General features: G+C 40.4%; 1 protein-coding gene across 1 annotated transcript in view; it reads right to left on the minus strand.

Moving 5' to 3' along the window:
* Window positions 1-21,958, minus strand: part of ppargc1a (PPARG coactivator 1 alpha) — a 752,174-nt gene extending 730,216 nt beyond the window's left edge. The window contains exon 1 of the mRNA XM_062982166.1: window positions 21,655-21,958. Coding sequence (XP_062838236.1) covers window positions 21,655-21,750 — 96 coding nt within the window. The 5' untranslated portion in view covers window positions 21,751-21,958. The remainder of the gene's footprint in view (window positions 1-21,654) is intronic.
* Window positions 21,959-24,410: the final 2,452 nt, after the last annotated feature.

Consider the following 24,410-nt stretch of genomic DNA (forward strand, 5'->3'; position numbering starts at 1 on the left):
GCTCAGACATAACAACAGACAACAGTTTAAACAATCCAGAATTCATAAGTGTCTTCTAATCACAGTTTGAGGTTTGCTTACAATCTAAGGTCGGTGAGGATACGTTCAGACACCACAAGTCAAAATTCAACAAGTTGGCTTATTTTTAAATACAAATCTGACTGACAGGAATAAATGGAAGCTCTTTTGAAGGTGCAGCATCTTAAAGATTAGCCCACATTAATTTCTAAGTTTAATTTCATTTACAGTAAATGTGTTCTTTTAATGGTAATTATTCAAAATATATTTCAACATGTGAATAGGCTAAACCAAGCTTTGCAAAGAGATATTTAATGGATTCTAAGGTAAATTGAAATGATACTCATTCTATTTCTTTTGTCCTATCACTAGCACCTTCAAGAAATGGCAAGAATCTGTACAGCTGGGGATGACAAAAGGTCATTAAAACCTGTTATCTTATGGGATAAGAAGAGGCCCATCTCTTTAGGAACAAATATAAATTTTAAAGAATGAAACAATGCCTTCTTTTCAAAGCATTATCCTTGATCTCTATCGTTGCAACACAGAAAACCAATGAGAAAATCCCATTATAAATAGCATGAGGCTCATAGATCAGTGTACTTCCCTGTAAACCATGGATAATATTTCCCTATTTCACTAGTGTCTCCTCTAAATGGCACTGAGAATCCTTATTTTCTTTTAGTCCTCAGCACTTTTATGGAAGATAATTCATATCTAAAGATCACATTATAGTAAGCTAAAGTGGAAGACTTGGAAAAGAATATAGTTCCCCAAATCAACATCAGCTTTAACTGAAACATTTATTTCTGTTATATACTATTTTCATAATTATATTTGCAAATCTTTAATACAACTGGTAACCATCAACAAAGAAACACGGAAAGTGTTAGGTTCAGTGTTCTGGTTTCTTTTTCTAAGCTACGTAAGAGAAAGGTATAAAACTGAAATATTTTTGATATAATCATTGTGTCCCAAAATTAGGAATCGTTTCTTAGATGACCAAAAACAATTGCCTCTTCCACAATGTAGTAAATCATGCTATTGCTGCCCTTTTTATATTTAATACCTCTCAGCAGTACACATTTATCTCTACACTAGCAAAGTGTACTCATTGATTTCCTATGGTCACGCTGAAAGAAGGTTCTGCTTCCCTGATGATGAGTACAAAGGGTGGATGACCCCATTCTCATTGCAATGCAAACCCTGCACTTTTACATTTCTGCTAACCCACCCAAACCTGTGACCAGCTAAGAATTTCTTTGCTTTCTTCTTCTTCTAAACATGGAACTGTAACTACTAATATTTCTTCATAATCTCAAAATCTGAACACCAGCTTTGAGCCTATAAGAAAATGTAAACATTTTTCAACACCATGAACCAATGTATTTCAACTTAGAATTTCAAGTTAAATATACAAGGAAAAATATGTAGGCTATACTTCAGACAAAGGAACTAGAAAACTACGAGGTACATGTCAGCAGGCACCTTGAAGGCAAATGCACCCACATTACTCTGCATACTAACAGGGAAGAAGTTGTTACTTTTTAAATTTAGGAACTGTTTTATTGTAAATTAATATGTATGCCATCTTTAAAGTGCTTCCTTTTCAGCGTGAATCTTATTCTTTCATTGTATTTGTTAACATATCATTAATATCCTGTCCCAAATTGCTGACAGTTTTATTGAAACTAATAATGAAAGCAGGGTTGTAAATACACACTGGCCTGAGTTAAGTCAGAACCACTTCCAAGCTACCAGGAAAAGGAGATTTTGTAAACTAAAAGGGTTGGCTGTTTGCATCCTTTCAGGTCGTTATTGCGCTCCCACCAGTGAAATCACAAGACAACACAACTGTGTGGGGTAACTATGGATAACTTCTATTATATGTTACCAATCAATCTCTGTGTGATCTGCCAACCATCTTAAGGGCATGGACATGAACTTGAATTTGGTGTGTAATAAAACTAGGCAGTGGCCAATGTCATTACCAAGATGACTTTTCAGGGAAATGGGTAGAGAATTTAGTCCATAACTCTCCCCGCTCAAGGTCACTCCTGTTCGCCATTACCTCAATTTGTTTAATAACAGATGAGGGTTCCCATTCATAGCCTACACCACAAAGGGGTGCCAGGGGCACACTGATATGTACCTATCCCTATTTTTCTTGCATTAAACCTATTTAGAACCCACTCACCCAATCTACCATGGATTTAACAGTGTAGGATAGGCGAAAAAAAACCGTAGAACATGGGGGAGGGGGATTCCTACCCATTCCCATCTGCAACCCTTGTAAAAGTACACTGTTAAAGAGGTGAGCGGATGGATCAGTTGTCGAAGGAATAAGAAAGAGTGGGAAGCGCACTTATGCTGTCCCCGCCCACAACAAGTCCCGGCTGGGACTATTTTCTCTCCTTTCACTGGAAGGGAGCAAAGCCCTTCCCTTGAGGGCAGGAAAGGAATTTTGTCAGCAAAAGGGAACATACATAGATATGTACAGGCTATTTTACTAAACCTGCTATAAAAAGGAACGAGCATTATAAAAATGGTCTCTTCTACATAATGATATGACAATTTTAAATCACTTTACAGAAATCATAACGGTGTGATATAATTTTAACAAGGGGATATGTTCCTGAACTTACTATGGAAACAGGCACCATGGATAATAGCAGGTAAAGGTTTCCCCCTGACATCAAGTCCAGTCGTGTCCGACTCTGGGGTGCAGTGCTCATCTCCATTTCTAAGCTGAAGATCCGGCATTGTCCGCAGACTCCTCCAAGGTTATGTGGCCAGCATAACTGCATGGAGCACCATCACCTTGCCGCCGGAGCAGTACCTGTTGATTTACTCACATTTGCATGTTTTCGAACTGCTAGGTTGGCAGAAGCTGGGACTAACAACGGGAGCTCACCCCACTCCCCAGATTCGAACTACTGACTTTTTGGACAGCAAGTTCAGCAGTTTAACCCACCGTGCCAATGGGTGCGTGGATAATAGTAAATCCTACTGAAATGAATGACTTCCACTGAAAGTTACCATAGAGTCATTTGCAGGATGTAGAAAATTCCTAAAGAGGTATCCTGTCTGAAGTCCTCCAGAGTTGCTTCCAGCAGAAACATAATATGAAACAGCCTGGAGGACCTAGAAAGTTCCTACATTTCAGGCCATATTTTGTGAAATGCGGGAAGGTGAAACCACAGGTACTGAATTTCTATAAAGCTTCTTTATTTGTGCACCTTTGCTCTCGGGAGATTTACCAGAATAATAACAGCTTCTAGAAGATCAAGTAATGCCTTACCGCTAAGAAAACAGCACAGATGCAGCACCTACAGCACGGTGAGAAATAAATAAGTGCTCTATAGTTGCTGAATTTGCAGCAGAAAGATGAAGTACCAGAAACAAGGAAGGACAGAGCATATCAGCAATGCACCACACATAGCTATGATGTTTAGGAAAAAAATATTTTTGATATGATGAGAGCTTTATTCTTAGACTTCAAAATGTGTGCAGATATAGTTTTGTAGCTAAGGATTATAACCCAGTGAGGGAAGATCTGAAACTTCTGCATTCCAGTGCATTATTGTCCAATCCCTTCTTCCTGTATGTCTGATATTTAGGGTGTTGTTTTTTAATCCCAATTATAATTGTTACTCATACTGTTGGAGGTAGTATCATTCCATGACTTCATAAAATCTCTATGCAAAGAGGAAAGGGGTGGAAAAAATAGCAGAGTTCTGACAAGGGACAATTCACTTGGGCAGTCGTTCTCAGGGTTACATGTAGCAGCCCTCACAACTGAAAGATAAAAACAAACAGATCTCCCAAGGACCTGAGTTAAACAGATTCATGTTTTACCTTGTTCATAGATTATCTGGATTTCAGTAGGAAGGTAAGGATGTGAATGACAACAAAATGTGTCAGCCAAAAAGGGCAGTTGAGAGGAAGCTTTACCCTGACGAAATTATTAAAATAGTGTATTTGTTCCACTGCAAGTATATGAAACATAAGCAAGCAAACATTGCATCTCCACATATACACTGATATGGTCTGAGCTGATGATGACAGAACAGGAATGGAAACTGGGTTGTCTCAGATAGCTTGATGAAATATTAACCTAGTGTGCAGCTGCGATACTTGGTATAACAGCCAAAAGTCATCAGTATCAGGAACACTGGTCCCGCTGAAATTGGGAACAATGCTTCTGGTAAGATTTACAGGCCCAAATAAGTGAGCAAATGTCTACTGCAACTAACTTTCAGTATGCATAGCTTTATAAACATTTTTCACAATACCAGTGACTGTAGCAGAAACTGAAAAGTGATTCAACAAGCAGGAGACCTTACAATGCAGAGCAAAGATAATTAGACTATCGTGTTATTTTGCCTGCCCAGGATTAATGTAATTGGGTTTTGTAAAAATAGGTTTTTTATATATTGAAAAAGAGGAGAAAAATAAACTGTTCTATTTATAAAAATTTTGCAGCTATGTCTTACAGTTGTATTCACACAAACATACCCTTACCGCCTTGGGTTGTGCTACAGCCCGGAATTGTTTTTATTTAAATAACTTTTGTGTATTTTTCACTTTCACAGTGCTGTGCCTATCAAGTGGTAATAAGGCCCATTTCAGTTCTAGATGGTAAGACAACTACAATAAAATCAATGCGAGTGGGTGCTCTTGAAAGGAATAAGAATCAAACAAAAGGTTATGAAATAGACAGCAAGCTTTGGGAGACTCTTCATCTGAAACATATGTTAAAAATAAGAATAAAAGAAAGAGAGCAGTAGAGAAGTCCCTATATGGGCTACAGTACACTTCGAGAAATCTACAAATGCTAATTGAATATAAGAAATTTTTAAAATGTATTTATCGTGTCAGAAGCGAATTGAGACTACAGTTATAATATATTAAAAAACCAAAAAGTTATAAAGTTGGCATTATACTAAATGTCCTTTGACCAGAAGCTGGCCACTTGCAGTGCCTCTGGTGTTGCTGTAAGAAGGCCCTCCATTGTGCATGTGGCAGGGCTCAGACGACCTTGTAATAGGTGGTCTGTGGTTTGCTCTTCTCCACACTTGCATGTTGTGGGCTCTGCTTTGTAGCCCCATTTCTTAAGACTGGCTCTGCATCTCGTGGTGCTAGAGAGCAGTCTGTTCAGTGCCATCCAAGTCACCCAGTCTTCTGTGTGCCCAGAAGGGAGCTTCTCATCCAGTATCAGCCACTGATTGAGGTTCTGGGTTGTAGCCTGCCACTTTTGGACTCTCGCTTGCTGAGGTGTTCCTACTATTTCTCGAGATGTCCATGCCTTGGTCCTTTCATTATTATATGCTACTTCCTGATGTATGTCAGGTAGTGCAATTCCGGCTAAACCAGTGGTTCTCAACCTGTGGGTCCCCAGGTGTTTTGGCCTACAACTCCCAGAAATTTCATTCAATTTACCAGTTTTTAGGATTTCTGAGTAAGGCCAAATCATCTGGGGACCCACAGGTTGAGAACCACTGGGCTAAACAGTATAATTACTCCTGTGGTGTAGGGTTTAGACATCCTGTGATAATGTGGCATGTCCCATAAAGAGTCACATCCACTGTTTCAACATGGTGAGATGTATTCCATATTGGGCATGCATATTCAGCAGCAGAATAGGAAAGCACAAGGGCTGATGTCTTAACTGTGTCTGGTCTTGATCCCCAGGTTGTGCCAGTTAGCTTTTGTATGATGATATTTCTAGCATACACTTTTTGCTTTATAGTCCGGCAGTGCTTCTTTTAAGAGCATGGTTCAGAGTAAATTGAAGTAATGCATATGATAGTGATGGGCAACTTGTAGTTCTTTAGATGTGGTCACATCTAAGCATTAATCAATCCCAGCAGGCATAACCAATTCCCTTCATCACATCACAAGACCTACCATGGGCCACACACACTCTTGTCAGAGGCAAAAGGCACCAAAAACTGAACCAAGACATGATCAGAAATCAATGTCAAACCTGTTTCTGGGATTAGTTAAAATAAGAAACTTGGTGCCAGTCCCCTTTAGTTTCCATTTTTAACTCCTAGATTTTGTTCTTGGTCCTTCGTATTTTAGTTTGGCGATCCATACACACATTATTGATCTCAGAATATTTTCTGCCAACTTCTAGTATGATCTGAGATTGTATATACCACCTCCACAGGTCAGTTGACACAGTATAAAATCCTAAAGAGAAGGAACAAAATCTGAACCTGTCAATCTGCTTTGTGTGCTCCTCCCCCAGATTCACAAGGTAATGAGATGCAGTGACCACTTCTCCTCTCCCCTCCCCCACAAAATATGAGAAACAAGAGCTGAGACAATGTTATCCAAGGCTTACACTGTAGGATTCACATGTGACCAGACCGCCCACATTAAATCCTAGGCATTCAACCTGGTACCCATTTAGAACTACTAGTTGACCTAGATTCTAAAATTTCTTTCTTTAAAAGTAGGTATCTAGGCCATTTATATGCAGAGAGACTTCAGAAAAGGGCCCTCTACTACAGCAAAAGGCCTTGCTTTTGCTATCCCAGGATCCCGAGTAAAACCTGTAGAATGCTGCTACATAAATATTGATAGCCACATGTTCTGTTTACAAAGTATACCAGCACACAGTGCAGAGACATGGACACCATCACAGGGTTTCTAGAAAAATCTCATTTTTATTTTATTTCCCCCAGATTCCTTGAGAGATTAACTGAATGCCCCCAGATTTAAATTAAATGTTCAACTATTGTTTCCCTAAACTGTACTTTTGATATACTAAATATGAAACTGTAATGAGAAATGAAAATTATAAATAATACATTTTATGTTCCTAAAGTTAAAAAATAACCTTCAATCTGTAAAATATGATAATATTGTGTTGTCGAAGACTTTCATGGCTTGAATCACCGAGTTGCTGTGAGTTTTCCGGACTGTATGGCCATATTCCGGAAGCATTCTCTCCTGACATATCATCCACATCTATGGCAAGCATCCTCAGAGTTTGTGAGGTCTGTGGGACACTAGTCAAGTGGGGTTTATATATCTGTGAATGACCAGGGTAGGAGAAAGAACTCTTGTCTGTTTGAGGCAAATGTGAATGTTGTAATTGGCCACCTTGATTAGCATTAGCAACCCTGTGCTTATATTGCTTCTTTTAAAAACTACCAAAGAGTCCCCCCAAATACAAATTAATTTTCTTCAAAAATCTAGGAAAGTTTATTCATCCCTAGGAATAATGTGGTGGACAAAAGCCTGTTTCAGCAGGCTTTTGATTTCTGTTACTGATGTTTTTAAAAGATGCTTTTAGGATGCTTTTAAGATGTTTTAAAGATGTTTTTAAATTGTTAGATTTTAGCCTGTTCTTGTAAGCCGCCCTAAGCCCTAGGGGAGTGGTGGCATATAAGTTTGAATAATAAATAAATAAATAACTTTCAATGTATATGACACATTATAATTTGTTGTAACAGATTAAAATAAACATTGGGATATACCAGTGGTTCTCAACCTTTTTTTGACCAGGGCCTACTTGACCGGGGACCACTTGACCACAGACCACTCTCCAACATTAGTACCAAAGGGGTTACAAATCAGTTTTTGGTCAACTTTAGATTCAGTTTGGTTATCTGGGGTGCTGATTCAGAAAACTGCATTGGATAGACCACATCAGCTCTAGTTTTTGATGCAGAACATATGCCATCCAGTAATCGCCATCTGCTCACCCATAGAAAACCATATTTAATAATTAGAGCTGATGTGGTCTATCCAATGCAATGGTCAGCTCTGTGGAAAAGAGTAGAAATAAAATTAATAAAATAAAATAAAGAGGAAGGGGGTTCGCAAATCGGCATTTTGTTCTCGCAGCCCACTGATAGGCCACAGCCCACAGGTTGGGAACCACTGGGATATACCCTGTGCTGTAGGACAGTATTATTTTGCCAAATCACAACAAAATATTTTTAGAACCCATTTTTGAAGTAAAAACTGAAGAATGCACACATGGCCAATAGTATTTAAACTCCTTCTATCTAGTCCTGAGCCAAATTGTTAAAGAAGACAAGAAAACTTTGTGAGTCCTTCATTTTCAAACTCATTCAAAGAAGAAACATCTCAATCAAAAATAGCAAGTTGCTTCATTTTATATATCAGCTATGAGATGGACCACAAATATATCTGAAGGCGGGTCTGTTTCTCTGTATTTCATGGAAAGCACATGTCCCTTTGGTAGGTTTTCTTTCAAGAGACTTTGAACATAATCAATCATGTTCTGTGGCTTCCTTTTGTATAAATGAAATACACTCTAGTGTATGGATTCAGAAACATTTTCCACTGTGTTATCACCAGTGATAGAAAATAAAGAACTGCTTATTTTCAACAGATTTATATTTGTTCTAGAATCTAAAATGTAGCTAGTTTTGCAGCAATGTTTTTAGAGTGCAAATAATGCTATAGTGACACCAAATGACAGAAGGCAACTATTATGCAGTATAATAAAAAGATAAGCCAATCCTAAGGAAGGAATCAATAATCCAATCCAGAAAAGGCTCACAATTTAAACAATGTGGCCCAGCTTCTAGCTAATTGATGATAAATTAGTCACAACTTCCTTCTTGATCCAAAAAGATCACTAATACTGAACATGAAAAATTATGTTAAATCAGGAGGAAGGGAAATGCAACATAGATATATGCTAAAAGTAAAGTAGCCCATGGTTATTTATTTGGCCTTCTCCACATTATTATCCTAACATTAAAGCAATGAAATGGTCTAGATCAGTAAGTTAAAAACAAATTGCTGGATCATTCTATACTTCTACCATTAGGCAGCTTGAGGCCACTGATCCAGGTAATATATGTTAGGAAACCGTTATAATGAATTGGCATAGTTGTGAATCTTTGCACTCCCTTCAGGTACAGGGGCAGGAGCTGTCTTCTCTACTGCAATGCTGAAGTAATACTGAAATGCCAATGATTTTGGAGGTTTTGTTTTGATTTGTATTATATTATCCTTCATATGAGGTGAGGAGGAGGAGAAATAATTGTTGTTTCCCTATTCCCAAGTTAGACTCAAAGCTCTGAGATCTCCATTCACTGGAAGTGAGAAGTTCATGTAGCCAACAAGATGGGAAGACCCCCACCCCCAACCTATGTTTTAATATATATGTGAGAAAGGGACTTATAATTGTTAATTGCATTCTATTGGAAAATAACTGCACCCTGTCTCCAGACACATATCCTTTTGGAAATAAATAGCAATCATAACATTGTTGAAAAGGAAAAATGATTTCATATTCATTTGGCAAATGTGAATCTCCATGAACATGTGGAGACCACCTTTTGAAAACCACTAGTCAAGAAAGGCATGACCTCTTTAGAAGTCAACTCTCTGAACAAGTGATATTCACAAACATTCATATAATGGCACACAGGTTACTCAGCTGTTAAACTGAAGAACCATGTATTTGAACTGCCAAAGACAAAGACATGCCACTACAAAAATATATTTGGCTAGTAGAGGATGTTTTTTTCTTTAAAGTTGAAATTGCATTTGTAATTGCAATTGCAGTTGTAATTACCCAAAACATATACACTCCCTTTAAAAAAACTTTTAGTTCAAAGTATGCACTCAGATATTAAAAAACCAAAGTCTTCTTTGAAAAATAACAGTGTTCCCTCGCTACTTCACAGTTCACTTTTTGCGGATTCACTGTTTTGCGGTTTTTCAATAAACTCTAAAAGACTATTATAAATCATAAAAAAATACAATTTACAGCCTAAGGAAGGGAGGAAGGAGAAGCCAAAGGGAGAGAAAAGGAGCCCAAGCGGCAACGGGAGGAGAAGGAGATTTATCGACACACTACTGGTTGATAAAAACTTAAAATAGTGTATAGCTACTAAAATAATGTATAAATATTAAAATTAATATAGCATCCCTACTTTGCGGATTTTCACTTATTGTGGGTGGTCCTAGAACATAACCCCAGTGATAAGTGAGGGAACACTGTATCTTGTTTACTCATAAACATCTTGTATTAATTCACCATACAGGCACATTTCTTATTAAAGTTTAGTTACAGATAGGATGTAGCTTCTCTGTGTTGAGTACACAGGGTATCATTCTTAATCAATAGTCCATAGTCTTTAATTATACTTGTACTTACCAAAGTCCATAAGCATACTTCTATACTGAAGTTCAAACAGCAACATACATGCATCCACCTCCACTGAGGTCTGATGCAAAAGTTGGATACAAAAATGGAGTACTGAGTCTGAACATGCTCAGTACAATCCAATGCCCATAGTTCCTCCCACACCAAAGAGGTACAGTCAAACTGAAATCAACATACACATGGAATACAGGTGAGCAAATACATACCGTATATACTCGAAGATAAGCCGAGTTTTTCATCCCTTTCCCCAGTTTTTTGTGGTAAAATTAGGTGCCTCAGCTTATATTAGGGTCGGCTTATACTCGAGTATATATGGTACATTAACAAATAAATAGTGAGAGGTTTGGGAGGTTGCTATTTCCAACACATCCCTTGCTTAAAATGACAAACTCTTTGATGTAACAATCCCAGGTACCTCTTGATTTAATTTCTCATATATTGAACCTGCTACATGTTCTGATAAATGGGTGAGAACAAAGAAAGCCATTTCCTGGAACAGTCTGAAACAGTCTTAGTTTGCAGATGAAGTATACATCCCAAGACCTACAACTCCTATAAATCATGGTGAATTCTTCCCAGACCTCTCTAGTATGTTCAGTTGCTGATCAATTCCTCTGTTTGCTATGTGCCATAGAAAAGAATAGGAAAGAGTTAAGGGAGAGGCAGTGGGTGGGGTCATGGAAATTCCACACCAATAGAGAGAGTCAGAAACACTGGGGTGCCTGTGGTGAAGGAAAAACAGAAAATCTAGGATGAAATAGTCCCCGTATGAAAGTCTTCACTTGAGTGGTGGGCAGTATGGTGTTCGTGGAGGACATTGTTCATGGTACTCACTATAACCTGCAATGTACCTGGAGGGGAAGGCCTTTGGTGTCTCCTGAATAGTGGGAGCTCTAGCTTTTTGTGGAGACAGGAGCTTATCTGTGTAAGTGGACACCTCTGCCACACACATACATACATATTTTCACTTTTATTATGTGTATAGATAACAGCCATGACTCTGAAGAACCCCAGTGCCACAATTCTAGTGAGTAACATAGACATATTCAAGGTGGGCTTGGAAATGCATGAATGAAGCAATAGCTGCTTGGGTTGTAGGACAAACAGCATTTAAAATTCAGGAATTTCAGAAGCCTTGGATGATATCAGACATTCTGTCCAAAAGGATTAAGTGGGGATAAAAATCTTATGAGCTCTTGAGCACATCCAAAGTAGCACATTGGATCCAAACTACATTCAACAATAGGATGTTAAAAGATAAGCTTGACAGTTGAGTGCATTAAACATCACTTTGGTATTTTCGTTAACGAGTCAAGTGTCCCAAGTCAAGTTTTTCTGCACAGTAGAAAGAGTATTTCCCTGAAAAACACACCTAACAAATAATGTGCCATATCTGTGTTCAAAGGCAGAGTTTTATGTAATAAAGGTGAAAGAAAAAGTGAAAACATGGACTCTGATGTTTTGATTCCAGGTCTGGAAGTTTTAAATGCAAATTGCATAAAAATTGCCCTCATCCTCTTCCATTTAGAGCTGTATTCTATTCAAGTGTTGTTTTGTTTCTGTACAGTTATTACAATGTTCCTGTTATGCCAGGAACAGATTTAGCAGGTCCTAGCTGAACTTCTATTGATATTTAAAAAGCATGCTTTTATATGGTATTAGATGTTCACAGAGTGCATCATATCGATCTAGGAATAAAAAGCTGTTCCCCACCATTGCTATAGCTTGTCTTTTATATGGTATTTTGAGATATGCTGAAATTTGAGGATTTTCTCTGTTGAACCAAATTGTACTATTTTGTTCTTTTCCTGGGTACATCATGTTTCCATATTTAGACAGAAAATTGTGTATGCTTTTGGCATCACCTTAAGCAAAGACAAAATAATGTGACCCTCTCTCAGATTTAAAACATGACTGGCCTACTATACAAAACCATCAAGAGAGAAAAATAAAAAGTAAAAAGTAAGTTTTTAGTTACCATATATACTCGAGTATAAGCCGACCTGAATATAAGCCGAGGCACCTAATTTTATCACAAAAAAACTGAGATAACTTATTGACTCGAGTATAAGCCGAGGATGGGAAATCCAGCAGTTACAGGTAAATTTCAAAATAAAAATAGATACCAATAAAATTTCATTAATCGAGGCATCAGTAGGTTAAATGTTTTTGAATATTTACCATATTTCAACGAAAAGCAATAAACTAGCTCTATAAGTGGAAAAGTAGGGGCAACAAAAACAATATGGTATCAACAATAACCTAATAATAATAATAATAATAATAATAATAATAATAATAATAATAAAACCTTCATTTGGATCCCACCCTATCTCCCCATGGGGACTCAGGCCGGCTTCCAACATAGTAACTGGCAAACATTCAATGCTTATATAAACAATGCAGAGCTAGATATAGATCTATAATTATTGATACTAATTTCACATATGCATTTCCCCTGAAACGTTTACTAATCCCTCTATGTGTGTGTGTGTTCATTTCCCCTACAATATTTGCAAGCCCTATATATATATATATATATATATATATATATATATATTCATATATATATAGACAATGTCTATATATATATGAATATATATGTCTATATATATTTGTATGTTCATTTCCTCCCGTAATATTTCCAAGCCCTATATATAGGTAGGTAAGAATATATTCATATCTATACAGACATCTCTCTTTATATAGATATATGCAGAGACTTGCAAACATATGAGGGCTTTTAGAAGAGTACTACCAGAGGGAATTAGGACAAAAATATTCCTAGCTTCAGAAATTAAGCACTCACATAGACACACATGCACATGTGTGTGTTATATATTCATATTCATATCATATTTCAACTGATGTACACTGTAATTCACTCTACATGGGAACAGCACTTGAAAATTATTCCAAAACAAGAGCAGAATGAAGGCAAAATGCTGAGATTGTGTGAACCTCATATTGTATCAGTTCCACTGGACCCAGCTCATGTATGAGTGTAGCTCAAGATTCTCAGAATGGCCTTAGGGACCTAAAGCATTTGGTTCCTTACAGGAATTGACTGGATTAGACCTGTTAGGATGGTGAGGCCTGCTTTGAAGAAAGCCTCCTTGGATCCGGCTAACCTCAGTAACTACAGACCAATCTCTAACCTTCCATTCTTGGGCAAGGTCTTGGAGCGGGTGGTTGCTTCCCAGCTCCAGGGATTCTTGGAAGATACGGATTTTCTGGACCAATCGCAGTCTGGTTTCAGACCTGGCTACAGTACCGAGACGGCTTTGGTCGCCTTGGTGGATGACCTCCGCAGAGAGCTGGACAGGGGGAGTGTGACCCTGCTGGTTCTCTTGGACATCTCAGCGGCTTTCGATACCAACGACCATGGTATCCTTCTGGGACGTCTCTCCGGGATGGGCCTTGGGGGTACTGTTCTGCAGTGGCTCCAGTCCTTCCTAGAGGGCCGTTCCCAGTTGGTGAAGCTGGGGGACACCTGCTCGGACCCCTGGCCATTGACCTGTGGGGTCCCGCAAGGTTCCATTTTGTCCCCCATGCTTTTTAATATCTACACGAAACCGCTGGGTGAGGTCATCCGGAGTTTTGGAGTGCGGTGCCATCTCTACGCGGATGACACCCAACTCTACTACTCCTTTCCACCTAATTCCAAGGAAGCCCCTCGGATACTGGACCAGTGTCTGGCCGCTGTATTGGCCTGGATGAGGGCGAACAAGCTGAAGCTCAATCCTGACAAGACAGAGGTCCTCCAGGTCAGTCGTACGTCTGATCGGGGTATTGGGTGGCAACCTGTGCTTGATGGGTTGCACTCCCCCTGAAGGCGCAGGTCCGCAGCTTGGGGGTCCTCCTGGACTCTGCGCTGACACTTGAGGCCCAGGTGTCGGCCGTGGCTGGGAGGGCCTTTGCACAACTAAAACTTGTGCGCCAGCTGCGACCATACCTCGAGAAGTCAGATCTGACCATGGTGGTCCATGCCTTAGTTACCTCTAGACTGGATTACTGCAATGCGCTCTACGTGGGGCTGCCTTTGAAGACGGCTCGGAAACTACAACTAGTACAACGATCGGCAGCCATGTTTCTAACTGGGGCAGATTACAGGACGCGCTCAACGCCGCTGTTTAAAGAGCTCCACTGGCTGCCATTTATTTTCCGAGCCCAATTCAAGGTGCAGGTTATCACCTACAAAGCCCTTAACGGTTTGGGACCCACCTACCTTCGAGACCACATTTCCCCCTATGAACCCGCACGACCTCTTCGCTCATCGGGGGAGGCCCTCCTCTCGCTTCCACCAACTTCGCAGTTGCGGTTGGTGGGGACGAGGGAGAGGGCCTTCTCCGCCGTGGCCCCCCGGCTGTGGAACTCGCTCCCCAGGGAGATTAGGCAGGCCCCTACCCTACTCTCATTCAGGAAGAGCCTGAAAACTTGGCTATTCCAGAAGGCCTTCGTTGACTGATCCTTGTGGGATCATGTTATTTACCTATTAAGCAGTAGACCCTCTGGATTGTTTTTAGGATTCATTCAGCACTTTAAGTATTACACCTGCTGTATAATTATCCCTCCCTGATAACTTGATATTGCTTTGCACCTTGGCCTGGATCTTTTGACCCAAATCGGGATTTTAATATTATTGTGTATATTGACTTTTATGACTGTTTTTAATCATGTTGAAGTTTTACTGCTCGGTTTAATGTTTTATCTGATTTGTGCTGTCGTGTCTGGGCATGGCCCCATGTAAGCCGCCCCGAGTCCCTCCGGGGAGATGGGGCGGGATATAAGAATAAAATTATTATTATTATTATTATTATTATTAGGATCACAACCCATCAGGGTATAGATTATGACCTGTTAGGACCACAAACTAATGAGATAACAGAATTTATTTGGTCATGAATGATCATTGGGCCCATAACCTAATAGGAATTGGCTGGATTATATCCGTTAGGACCACGATCTAATGGGATAGCAGAGTTTATTTGGTAATGCATGACTACTGGGCATGTAGATATTTTGTTTCTATTTGATGCTTTCAGCAGACAAAGATGCAAGCAGACTTCTTTTAAAGGTAACAAGTTTGTTTACTGATAACTTTATGTATTTAAAGATACAGGCACATTTCCTTTCAGGTTAAACTTCAAAATGTTTAGAGAGTTTGTATCTTAAACCAATAAACTTTAACAGTCTCTTCATAAACTATATTGCTTTATACAGCTCTCTTTGATAACAGTGTATTTTCAAAGAAAACAAGCCTGAACAGTTTCTTGCTTCCTACACTGCCTTCTGCACTCTAACAGATTTCTATACTCAAGCTGACTCAAGGCTCAACTGACTTCTAACAGGCTCAAGGCTCAACTGACATTTCTTACTGTCATCCATTTAAAAACTAAACGTTCTAAACCATCACTGAACAGTCACATGACTTGCAACCTCTCCCACTGCTTTAAGTATATAGAGATGAGGTAACCGCAAACTAAAATAGACTTATACTTCAGGAAATAAAACGACACATTTTAAAACAGACAAACATCAAAGAGAAGAGGCTTGAGAAGGTTGCTTCCTCTACCAGTTTCAATCCACTGGAGAGACTACTTTCTTCAATGTAAATCTTCCCATCCTTTTAAGAATTGCTATTGCACCTACTCTTTCCAGTGCTTTCTTAGTCATGGTTATGGGCAACCAGTGAGAGGTCCATCACTATGGCAGCACTTAAATACAGATGTCCATGCAACAAGTTATCTTCCTTTCTACCTGTATTCTGCCAAACTGGAGAATTTACCCAAGATAAGCATTCTGAATCTCTTGTTGCTTGTTTGCTAAAGGTGTACAATTCGGCCAAATGGGGCCATTGTCAGCTCATCCATCATTTTGTTTACTCAACAGAAGTTACGCAAATGGGGAGGGGTTTTGCCATTTTCATTCTGCAAAGATTTGGCTCTTTGACTACAATGGGAAACTTTAAAGGCTCAATCCTCAGCCATTTTAAGGCCTATTTGCATGAAACCTACCTCCGTTTTAGCCCTCATTTACAACTGCAGCCTTGCCAAGTTTCAAAACAATTCACCAATCTACTAATTTTTTAGAATTATTTTAAGTTTTAACCTTAACATTTAAAAATATAAAACAAATTGCAATAGAGGGTTCTGGGAATTGTAGTCGCCGGTTGTGTCCATTTTCAGCCAATCAGAGCATGGACACCACCAGGCTTTTTATTGGCTGAAAAACAGAAAAACTTCAACTCCCATCATGCTCTGAGGAACTCAGAGATTATTCAATGCATGTTATCTATGCATAACAATAACAAATGGGACACATATTTGTATACAAACTGAATATACTGTAGATTGTGAAAATATACTGTATATTGTGAAAAAAAACCCTAATATGCCTAATATTGTATTTTTTTAATAAAAATTATCCTTCTGTGGTCTACCAATTACTAAATTTCTGCATGATACATATTTAGCAGAAGCTTGCATACTGCATTTGAAGTGTTTATAGGCTTACCCCAAAAAAAAGATCATCTCTCCAAATTACTTAACTCATTCGCAAATAAAATTCAGCAGGTGAACCATGAACTCAGTAAGTGTAGATTTATCAGCAGTATTTTCCAGTTTAATACAAACTGCAATTGATGTACTAAAAATACAGCATAGACATTTTCAGGACATAATATTTTGTATGTATCAATTTCTGCCAGGTTTTAAAAAGAAAAGGTGCTGGCTTAAACCTAGTATTATATCAGACTGCTTCATTTACCTCGTAGCACCCTCTGTAATTAAATGTTCTATTTGTGCAGAACCATGAGTACACCCTTGATAACTTGCATGCAGTTGCTGCACAGGCATAAATACATACATGTCTTACTGTATTGCAAATACTAATGCAGGCAGTCCCCGAGTTAGAAACATTTGACTTACATAGTTACAAATGGGGATGAGACAACAGGAAGTGAGGGAAATCTACCATTCAGAAGGGAAATTCAGCCCTGAAAGAGTTATCATGGGGAGGAAGTGTCTCCATGGAAGCTTTAGAACCAATCCTTGTTTCCATAAGCCACATTTTTCAAAATCCAATTCTCACAAGGATGGAAAATGAGGTGAAATCTTCTGAACAGGGGTACAGACAGCAAAACAAACACCATAGGGGGGTTAATACTTCCCTGTGCTATCCAAAGTTCTATATATCTAGATAGATATCTAGATAGATTCATAGATAGATAGATAGATAGATAGATAGATAGATAGATAGATAGATAGATAGATAGATAGATAGATAGATAGATGGATATGGCTGCAGTTACACTGTAAAAAGTCCTACAAATCCAGCTTAAGAACAAACTTACAGAACCTATCTGGTTTGCAACTTGGGGACTGTCTGTAGCCCTGTCCAATAATACTGGAATTTGTTGTGACTGCGGCAGCATCAACTGTTGAAGAATCCCAGGGCTGAAATTTAGCTTTCAATGAGGCCAACAACTGGAAATCAAAAGGAGGAAGTACAGAGTGTCTGTAAAGTCTCTTTACCATTTAAAGTCTCCTTTAACAGTAAAGAGACGGTAGATTTTCTCTTAGCGCTCACAGTGAGAGGCTTTATCATCTTGCTCACATTTGTGAGACAGCAGTGCCTGCTAAAGCTAACTTTGTGAATCCCGGCTCGATTGCAATGGATAAGGAAAGTCTTTTTACTGCAAGGTTGGGGTCAGTGAGAGGAAAAGATAACACTCCTCGCTGGCATCAGCAATCACAATCCTTCTCTCCCCTCCCCAGAGGTTAAGCTGAAAGCCTTTCCTCCTTGCCCAGCCTGGACTTGCAAAGTCATCCATCATACTGCCCTGACACCGGTGACAGAGACACAGGAAAGAGTTCAATGCTGATTCCTCTCTGCTGAAGGGGAAACACCAAGCAGTTGTCAGGCCCCATTAATAACAACAACAACAACAACAACAACAACAACAACAACAACGTGGTCCCAGTGGTCATCAGTACACTGGGTGCCTTGCCTAAAAACCTTGGCCAGAACTTAAAATCAATCAGCACTGACAAAATCACCATCTGTCAACTGCAAGAGGCCACCCTACTCAGATCTGTGTGGGTTATTCGCCCATATATCACATAGTCCTAGACACTTGGGAAGTGTCTGACATGTGATCCAATATAAAATTATTATTGCTTTTTGTTATTTTATCCAGCTTTTCTCCCATGGGTGGGTTTCAAAGCGGCGCACATGGCTAAAACAGCAAGAATAAACATACATAAAAGTCCAACAAAAACATCACAGTGCAGGTGAACAGACTGCACACAATACATCCCATATATAAACAAATAAATAAATTACAATATAAATCATTTTTAAAATTCCCTAAACCTCTAGCCACTGAGGTTATTCAAAAGGCAGCATAGTGATCTTGTTTGCTGTGTGCTAATCTTGTTGTGTATCAAATAATAATAATGATAATAATAATAATAATAATAATAATAATAATAATAATAATAATAATAATCTGTATTGCCCATACATTGCATAGTCCTAAACATTTGGGAAGTGTCCAATGTTTGATCTAATACAAATGCCAGCATAGTGATCTTGTTTGCTGTGTACTAATCTTGTTGCGTATCTAATAATAATAATAATGATAATAATAATAATAATAATAATAATAATAATAATAATAGTCGCTGCCCTTAAGTCCCTTCCTCCTCGCTTCCCCTCCAAGTCTGATCAACTCTGCCTGCTGGAGACACTGCTGTCTGGATTAACAATTCCTAGAGACGGGAAACAGAGAGAGAGAGAGAGAGAGAGAGAGAGAGAGAGAGAGAGAGAGAGAGAGAGAATGAGATAGACTGAGAGCCTTGATGCTGCGCTATGAGGTGTAATCTTAAACTAGCAACGGCGAGTTTGGCGGAGTTGAGTTTCCTAGAAACTAAGGCGGCAGGTTTTTCCATGAGCTCTGCCACATCCAAAGCCTAAGGCAACGAGAGACAAGCCTCTATATAAGCCCTGGCATGGGGCTCTCTCAACACACAAACAAACCCCTTCCTGGGTTGCTGTGTGTTTTCCGGGCTGTATGGCTGTGTTCCAGAAGCATTCTCTCCTGGCAATTTACCCACATCTATAGCAGGCATCCTCAGAGGTTTGTGAGGTCTGTTGGAAAACTAGGCAAGTGGGTTTTTTATCTCTGTGGAATAATAATAATGTCCAGGGTGGGAGAAAGAACTCTTGTCTGTTGAATGGCTTTGCAGCTTCAAAGCCTGACTGTTTCCTGCCTGGGAGGATCCTTTGTTGGGAGGTGTTAACTGGCCCTGATTGTTTCTTGTCTGGCATTCCCCTGCCTGAGGCCAGTGTGAATGTTGCAATTGGCCAGCTCGATTAGCATTGAATAGACTTGCAGCCTCAAAGCCTGGCTGTTTCCTGCTTGGGGGAATCCTTTGTTGGGAGGTGTTAACTGGCCCTGATTGTTTCCTGTCTGGAATTGCCCTGTTTTCTGATGGTTGTTCTTTATTACTGTCCTGATTTTAGAGTTTTTTAAAAAAATATTGGTAGCCAGATTTTGTTCATTTCATGGTTTCCTACTTTCTGTTGAAATTGTCCACATGCTTGTGGATTTCAATGGCTTCCCTGTGGAGTCTGACATGGTGGTTGTTAGAGGGGTCCAGCAAAATATGCTGTGCCCAGGTTGGTTCAGCAAAGAACAAGAGGGATCCTTTTACCTCTGCAGGAGCCTACCGTATACCATGCAGCTGTGGACAAATCTACATAGGGACCACCAAAGGCAGCATTGCCCAGACATGAGTCAAGGAACATGAAAGGCACTGCAGACTAACTCAACCAGAGTCAGCTATAGCAGAACCTGGACACAGCATATTATTTGAGAACACAGAAATGCTGGACCACTCTAACAACCACCAGGTCAGACTATACAGAGAAGCCATTGAAATCCACAAGCATGTGGACAATTTCAACAGAAAGGAGGAAACCATGAAAATGAACACAATCTGGCTACAAGTACAGTAGTCTCACTTATCCAAGCTAAACGGGCCGGCAGAAGCTTGGATAAGCAAATATCTCGGATAATAAGGAGGGATTAAGGAAAAGCCTATTAAACATCAAATTAGGTTATGATTTTACAAATTAAGCACAAAAACATCATGTTATACAACAAATTTGACAGAAAAAGTAGTTCAATATGCAGTAATGTTATGTTGTAATTACTGTATTTATGAATTCAATGATATATTGAAAACATTGACTACAAAAATGGCTTGGATTATCCAGAAGCTTGGATAAGCGAGGCTTGGATAAGTGAGGCTCTACTGTATTTAACAAATCTAGAATCAGGACAGTAAATAAAAAGCAGCACTCAGAAGACAGGGGAATTCCAGACATGAATCAATCAGGGCCAGCTAACACCTCCCAACAAAGCCTGGCGGGAAGCAGCCAGGCTTTGAAGCTGCAAGGCTATTCAGTGCTAATCAAGGTGGCCAATTGCAACATTCACAACTTGCCTCAGACCGGCAAGAGCTCTTTCTCCCACCCTGGACCTTCCACAGATACAGTAGAGTCTCACTTATCCAAGCCTCGCTTATCCAAGCCTCTGGATAATCCAAGCCATTTTTGTAGTCAATGTTTTCAATATATCGTGATATTTTGGTGCTAAATTTGTAAATACAGTAATTACAACATAACATTACTGCGTACTGAACTACTTTTTCTGTCAAATTTGTTGTATAACATGGTGTTTTGGTGCTTAATTTGTAAAATCATAACCCAATTTGATGTTTAATAGGCTTTTCCTTAATCTCTCCTTATTATCCAAGATATTCGCTGATCCAAACTTCTGCCGGCCCGTTTATGTTGGATAAGTGAGACTCTACTGTATATGAATCCCACTTGACTGGTTTCTAACAGACCTCACAACCTCTGAGGATGCCTGCCATAGATGCGGGCGAAACGTCAGGAGAGAATGCTTCTGGAACGTGGCCAGACAGCCCGGAAAACTCGCAGCAACCCAGTGATTCAAGCCTCCTTGGACGACACAAATCCCTTCCACAAGCAACGGGGGCAGCACGAGCCTGGGCAAAGGAGCCTTTGGAAGGCGCTCAGCAAAGAGAGAGAGACGAAGAAGTCAAAGCGGGGAAATGAGAGAGGAGCGAAGGCCAAGAGGGGTCTGAGAGAGAGTGGAAAGGAAGCTCTAGACTGCAGAGTCGTCAAAGTTGAGCAGCTCAGAGGCAACCTTGGGTGTTGAGAGGCCAAGGCAGGGAGAGAGAAAGAGAGAGAGAGAGAGACTGAGGGAAAGAGTCGCCCTGGAGTTGCGTCCCGCAGGTGCCAATGCACGGCTCCCTCCCTCTTCAGACTGGAACCCCAAAGCTTCTCCTTCGCTTTTGGCGCCTTTCCCTCCTGACAAGAGCGTTGACCCCTCTCTGTTTTTCCCTCTGCCTCCTCTCTGTCCCCAAACGTACCTGGTGGCTGAAGGGGGCTTCCCAGGAGGCGGCGAGGTTGCAGAAAGAGGAGCAGGAGGACGCGGAGGCATCTTCCGAGAGCCCGCAGCCGGCCATGCCTCACGCTCGCTGCCCAGGCGGAGAGAGAGGCGCAAGCAGAGCGAGGCAGGCGGGAGAGCGGCTCGGTGCTGAGGCTGCTGCTGCTTCGGCGGCGTGGACGGGAAAGGGGTGTTTTTTTTTCGGACGCGGCTTTTCTGGAGCGCGGCGCCTTCTTCGGAGGGAGGCTTGCCGCCGGGATCACGTGGACGCGCTCGCTCGCTCGCTTACTCCGAAGGAGGGAAGGGCGAGCGGCGAGCAAGGAGGCTTTTCAGTCACGTCGACCTTTTTCGCCTCACGCCTCTGGCCGCAAACACAGTATACAAGTTAGGAACCACATCGGCTCTTCAGCTGAATTGCTATGTCTGGCAGACGAGGCCGTTTGCTGCCACCAATTATAACCTATATGTACCTTTGCTGCCACCAATTATACCCCTCACCAAAGAAACCCCAAAAATGGAGGGAAACTCTGGCTTATGCAGCCGTGGTTAATAAGCAGACAGGCCACCTCTTTATAATGATATACAGAAAAGCACATGAAAACTTAAAAACAGAATTGTGAAATTAGAATTTGTACAAAAAGGTTGCGTATTGGTTACTCAAGAAAACAGGCTGGTTACTTAGAATCAAATGGTACTTTAACTTGACTTCTTCAGAAACTATGTTCCCTCACAAGAGAACAAAACAGGCTTTTTCATCCCTCACAGTCCTCCCTTCCAGAGGTACTAAACTTAAGCACTCTATCTCCTAGAGGTTTTCTTCAATATCTAGCTCTTCTCCCCGAAGGCTACTACAACTTTTTTCCCTCAAAGAGATTCCTCACTAACCGCTACCAAACTTTTCCTTTCTCTTCAAACTCTGACTGCCCTAAGTCTCTGTCTGAATAACTATGTCTTTCTGGCAGCCTACCTTTTGTTGCTAGGCAACTCCCTCCAATTTCATCAACCAATCAGCCTCCACTACCATATATGGAGCTGCCTGATCTCTCCTCCCCTTGCCTGGCTCTGCCTTTCTTGCCAAGACCTAGAACTAGCTTTACACACCTATCCTGCAAGGTAGACCATTCCGTTACACTATGCAAGTCCAAACAGGCACATTTTTGAAGTGGACATCCAGCCCAAAATATATATAAACATCCAACTTACAAACGACCCAGGGCTGAGGCAACAGGAAGGGAGAGAAATGTATCCCTAGGAAGGGAAATTTGCGCCTGGAAGAGTGCTTACAAACAGTAAGAAAAAGGATCATAGATTAAAAACTACCTGTATCCGGCCACGCGTTGTTGTGGCCCAGTCTGGTTCAATGGGAAAGAAAGGATCGAGCACGCATGGGCAAACTTCAGCCCTCCAGGTGTTTTGGACTTCAGCTCCCATGATTCCTAACAGCCAGTGGGATAGAGAAAGAGTAGGTTTCAGATATATGTGAATTCACAATGCTTGTGGGTAGGCAATATTTGTGGTGTTTCCGTTGTCTGTGCAGATATGGAGATTGTCTGGAACATGGAACATATTACTGTCCATGTGATAAGCAATCCGTGTTCTGATGTAAACCATAGAATTCTAAAGATTGACTCTGAGTGTGTAAACATGGATGGATGGATGAATGAATTGGGGAGAATGACAGGGGCGTGGCTTCCTCATTGGCCATGCCCCTGTTGTTTTTCTGCTGGGCGAGGCCATAGGCTGTCCCAGGGAGTGACCCCAGTGCCTCCTCCCTGTTCTTAAAAATCTGGCAACCAGTATTAAAAACTCTAAAATCAGGATAGTAAATAAAGAACACCACTCAGAAAACAGGAATTCCAGACATGAAACAATCAGGGCCAGCTAACACCTCCCAACAAAGGATTCCTCCAGGCAGGAAGAAGCCAGGCTTTGTAGCTGCAATGCTATTCAATGCTAATCAAGCTGGCCAATTGCAGCATTGATACTTGGCTCAAATAGAAGAGTTTTTTCTCCCACCCTGGGCCTTCCACAGATATATAAACAGAAGCCTGTTTGGCAAAAATCTGGCTAACAATATTTAAAAACTCTTAAAATATGTATAATTATCAAATATAATAATAATAATGTAATACAATTATAATAATATAGTAAGTAGTGGTATATCTCGCTCACCTCGCCGGGGCCCATGAAAAGGATTTTCACTCTCAGTATCCTTTCTTTCCATGGCTAGGCCAGAGTCTCAGCTTTGCATAACTCGCCAAGCTGAACTGAGTGGCAAGGAGGAATGCCTAGTAGTCCCTTATGGCTCCGCTCACGCTGGTTGCTCAAAGGAGGAGACTGATTGGCCGTTGATAAGGAGCATGGTTTTACCTGTCTGAGATGTGACAGGTTTGTGACAGTAGGTATGTGCTTAAAACACTTGACAGTTTGAATGCTACTTTGTGTCCAAAATTTCATAGCAATTGGTGAAGTAGTTTGTGAAATATAAGGTCCCCACAAACGGACATTGCATTCTTATTTATATAGATTGCTAGAGGTTTGAAGAAAGTTGTCATTTCCATCAGAAAAGGCCCTTATATAATCCAGTTCAAAGTAGATATTGTGGGATATTCTGCCTGAATATTCTGGGTTATGTGGCTATGTGGAACAGCCCTGAGGAAAATTATCCCTAGGAAGGGAAATTCACTCCTGGAAGAATTATCCTTCTTACAAACAGTAAGAAACAGGATCATAGATACA

The sequence above is a fragment of the Anolis carolinensis genome, chromosome 5 (assembly GCF_035594765.1).
Source record: "Anolis carolinensis isolate JA03-04 chromosome 5, rAnoCar3.1.pri, whole genome shotgun sequence".
Classification (NCBI taxonomy): domain Eukaryota; kingdom Metazoa; phylum Chordata; class Lepidosauria; order Squamata; family Dactyloidae; genus Anolis; species Anolis carolinensis.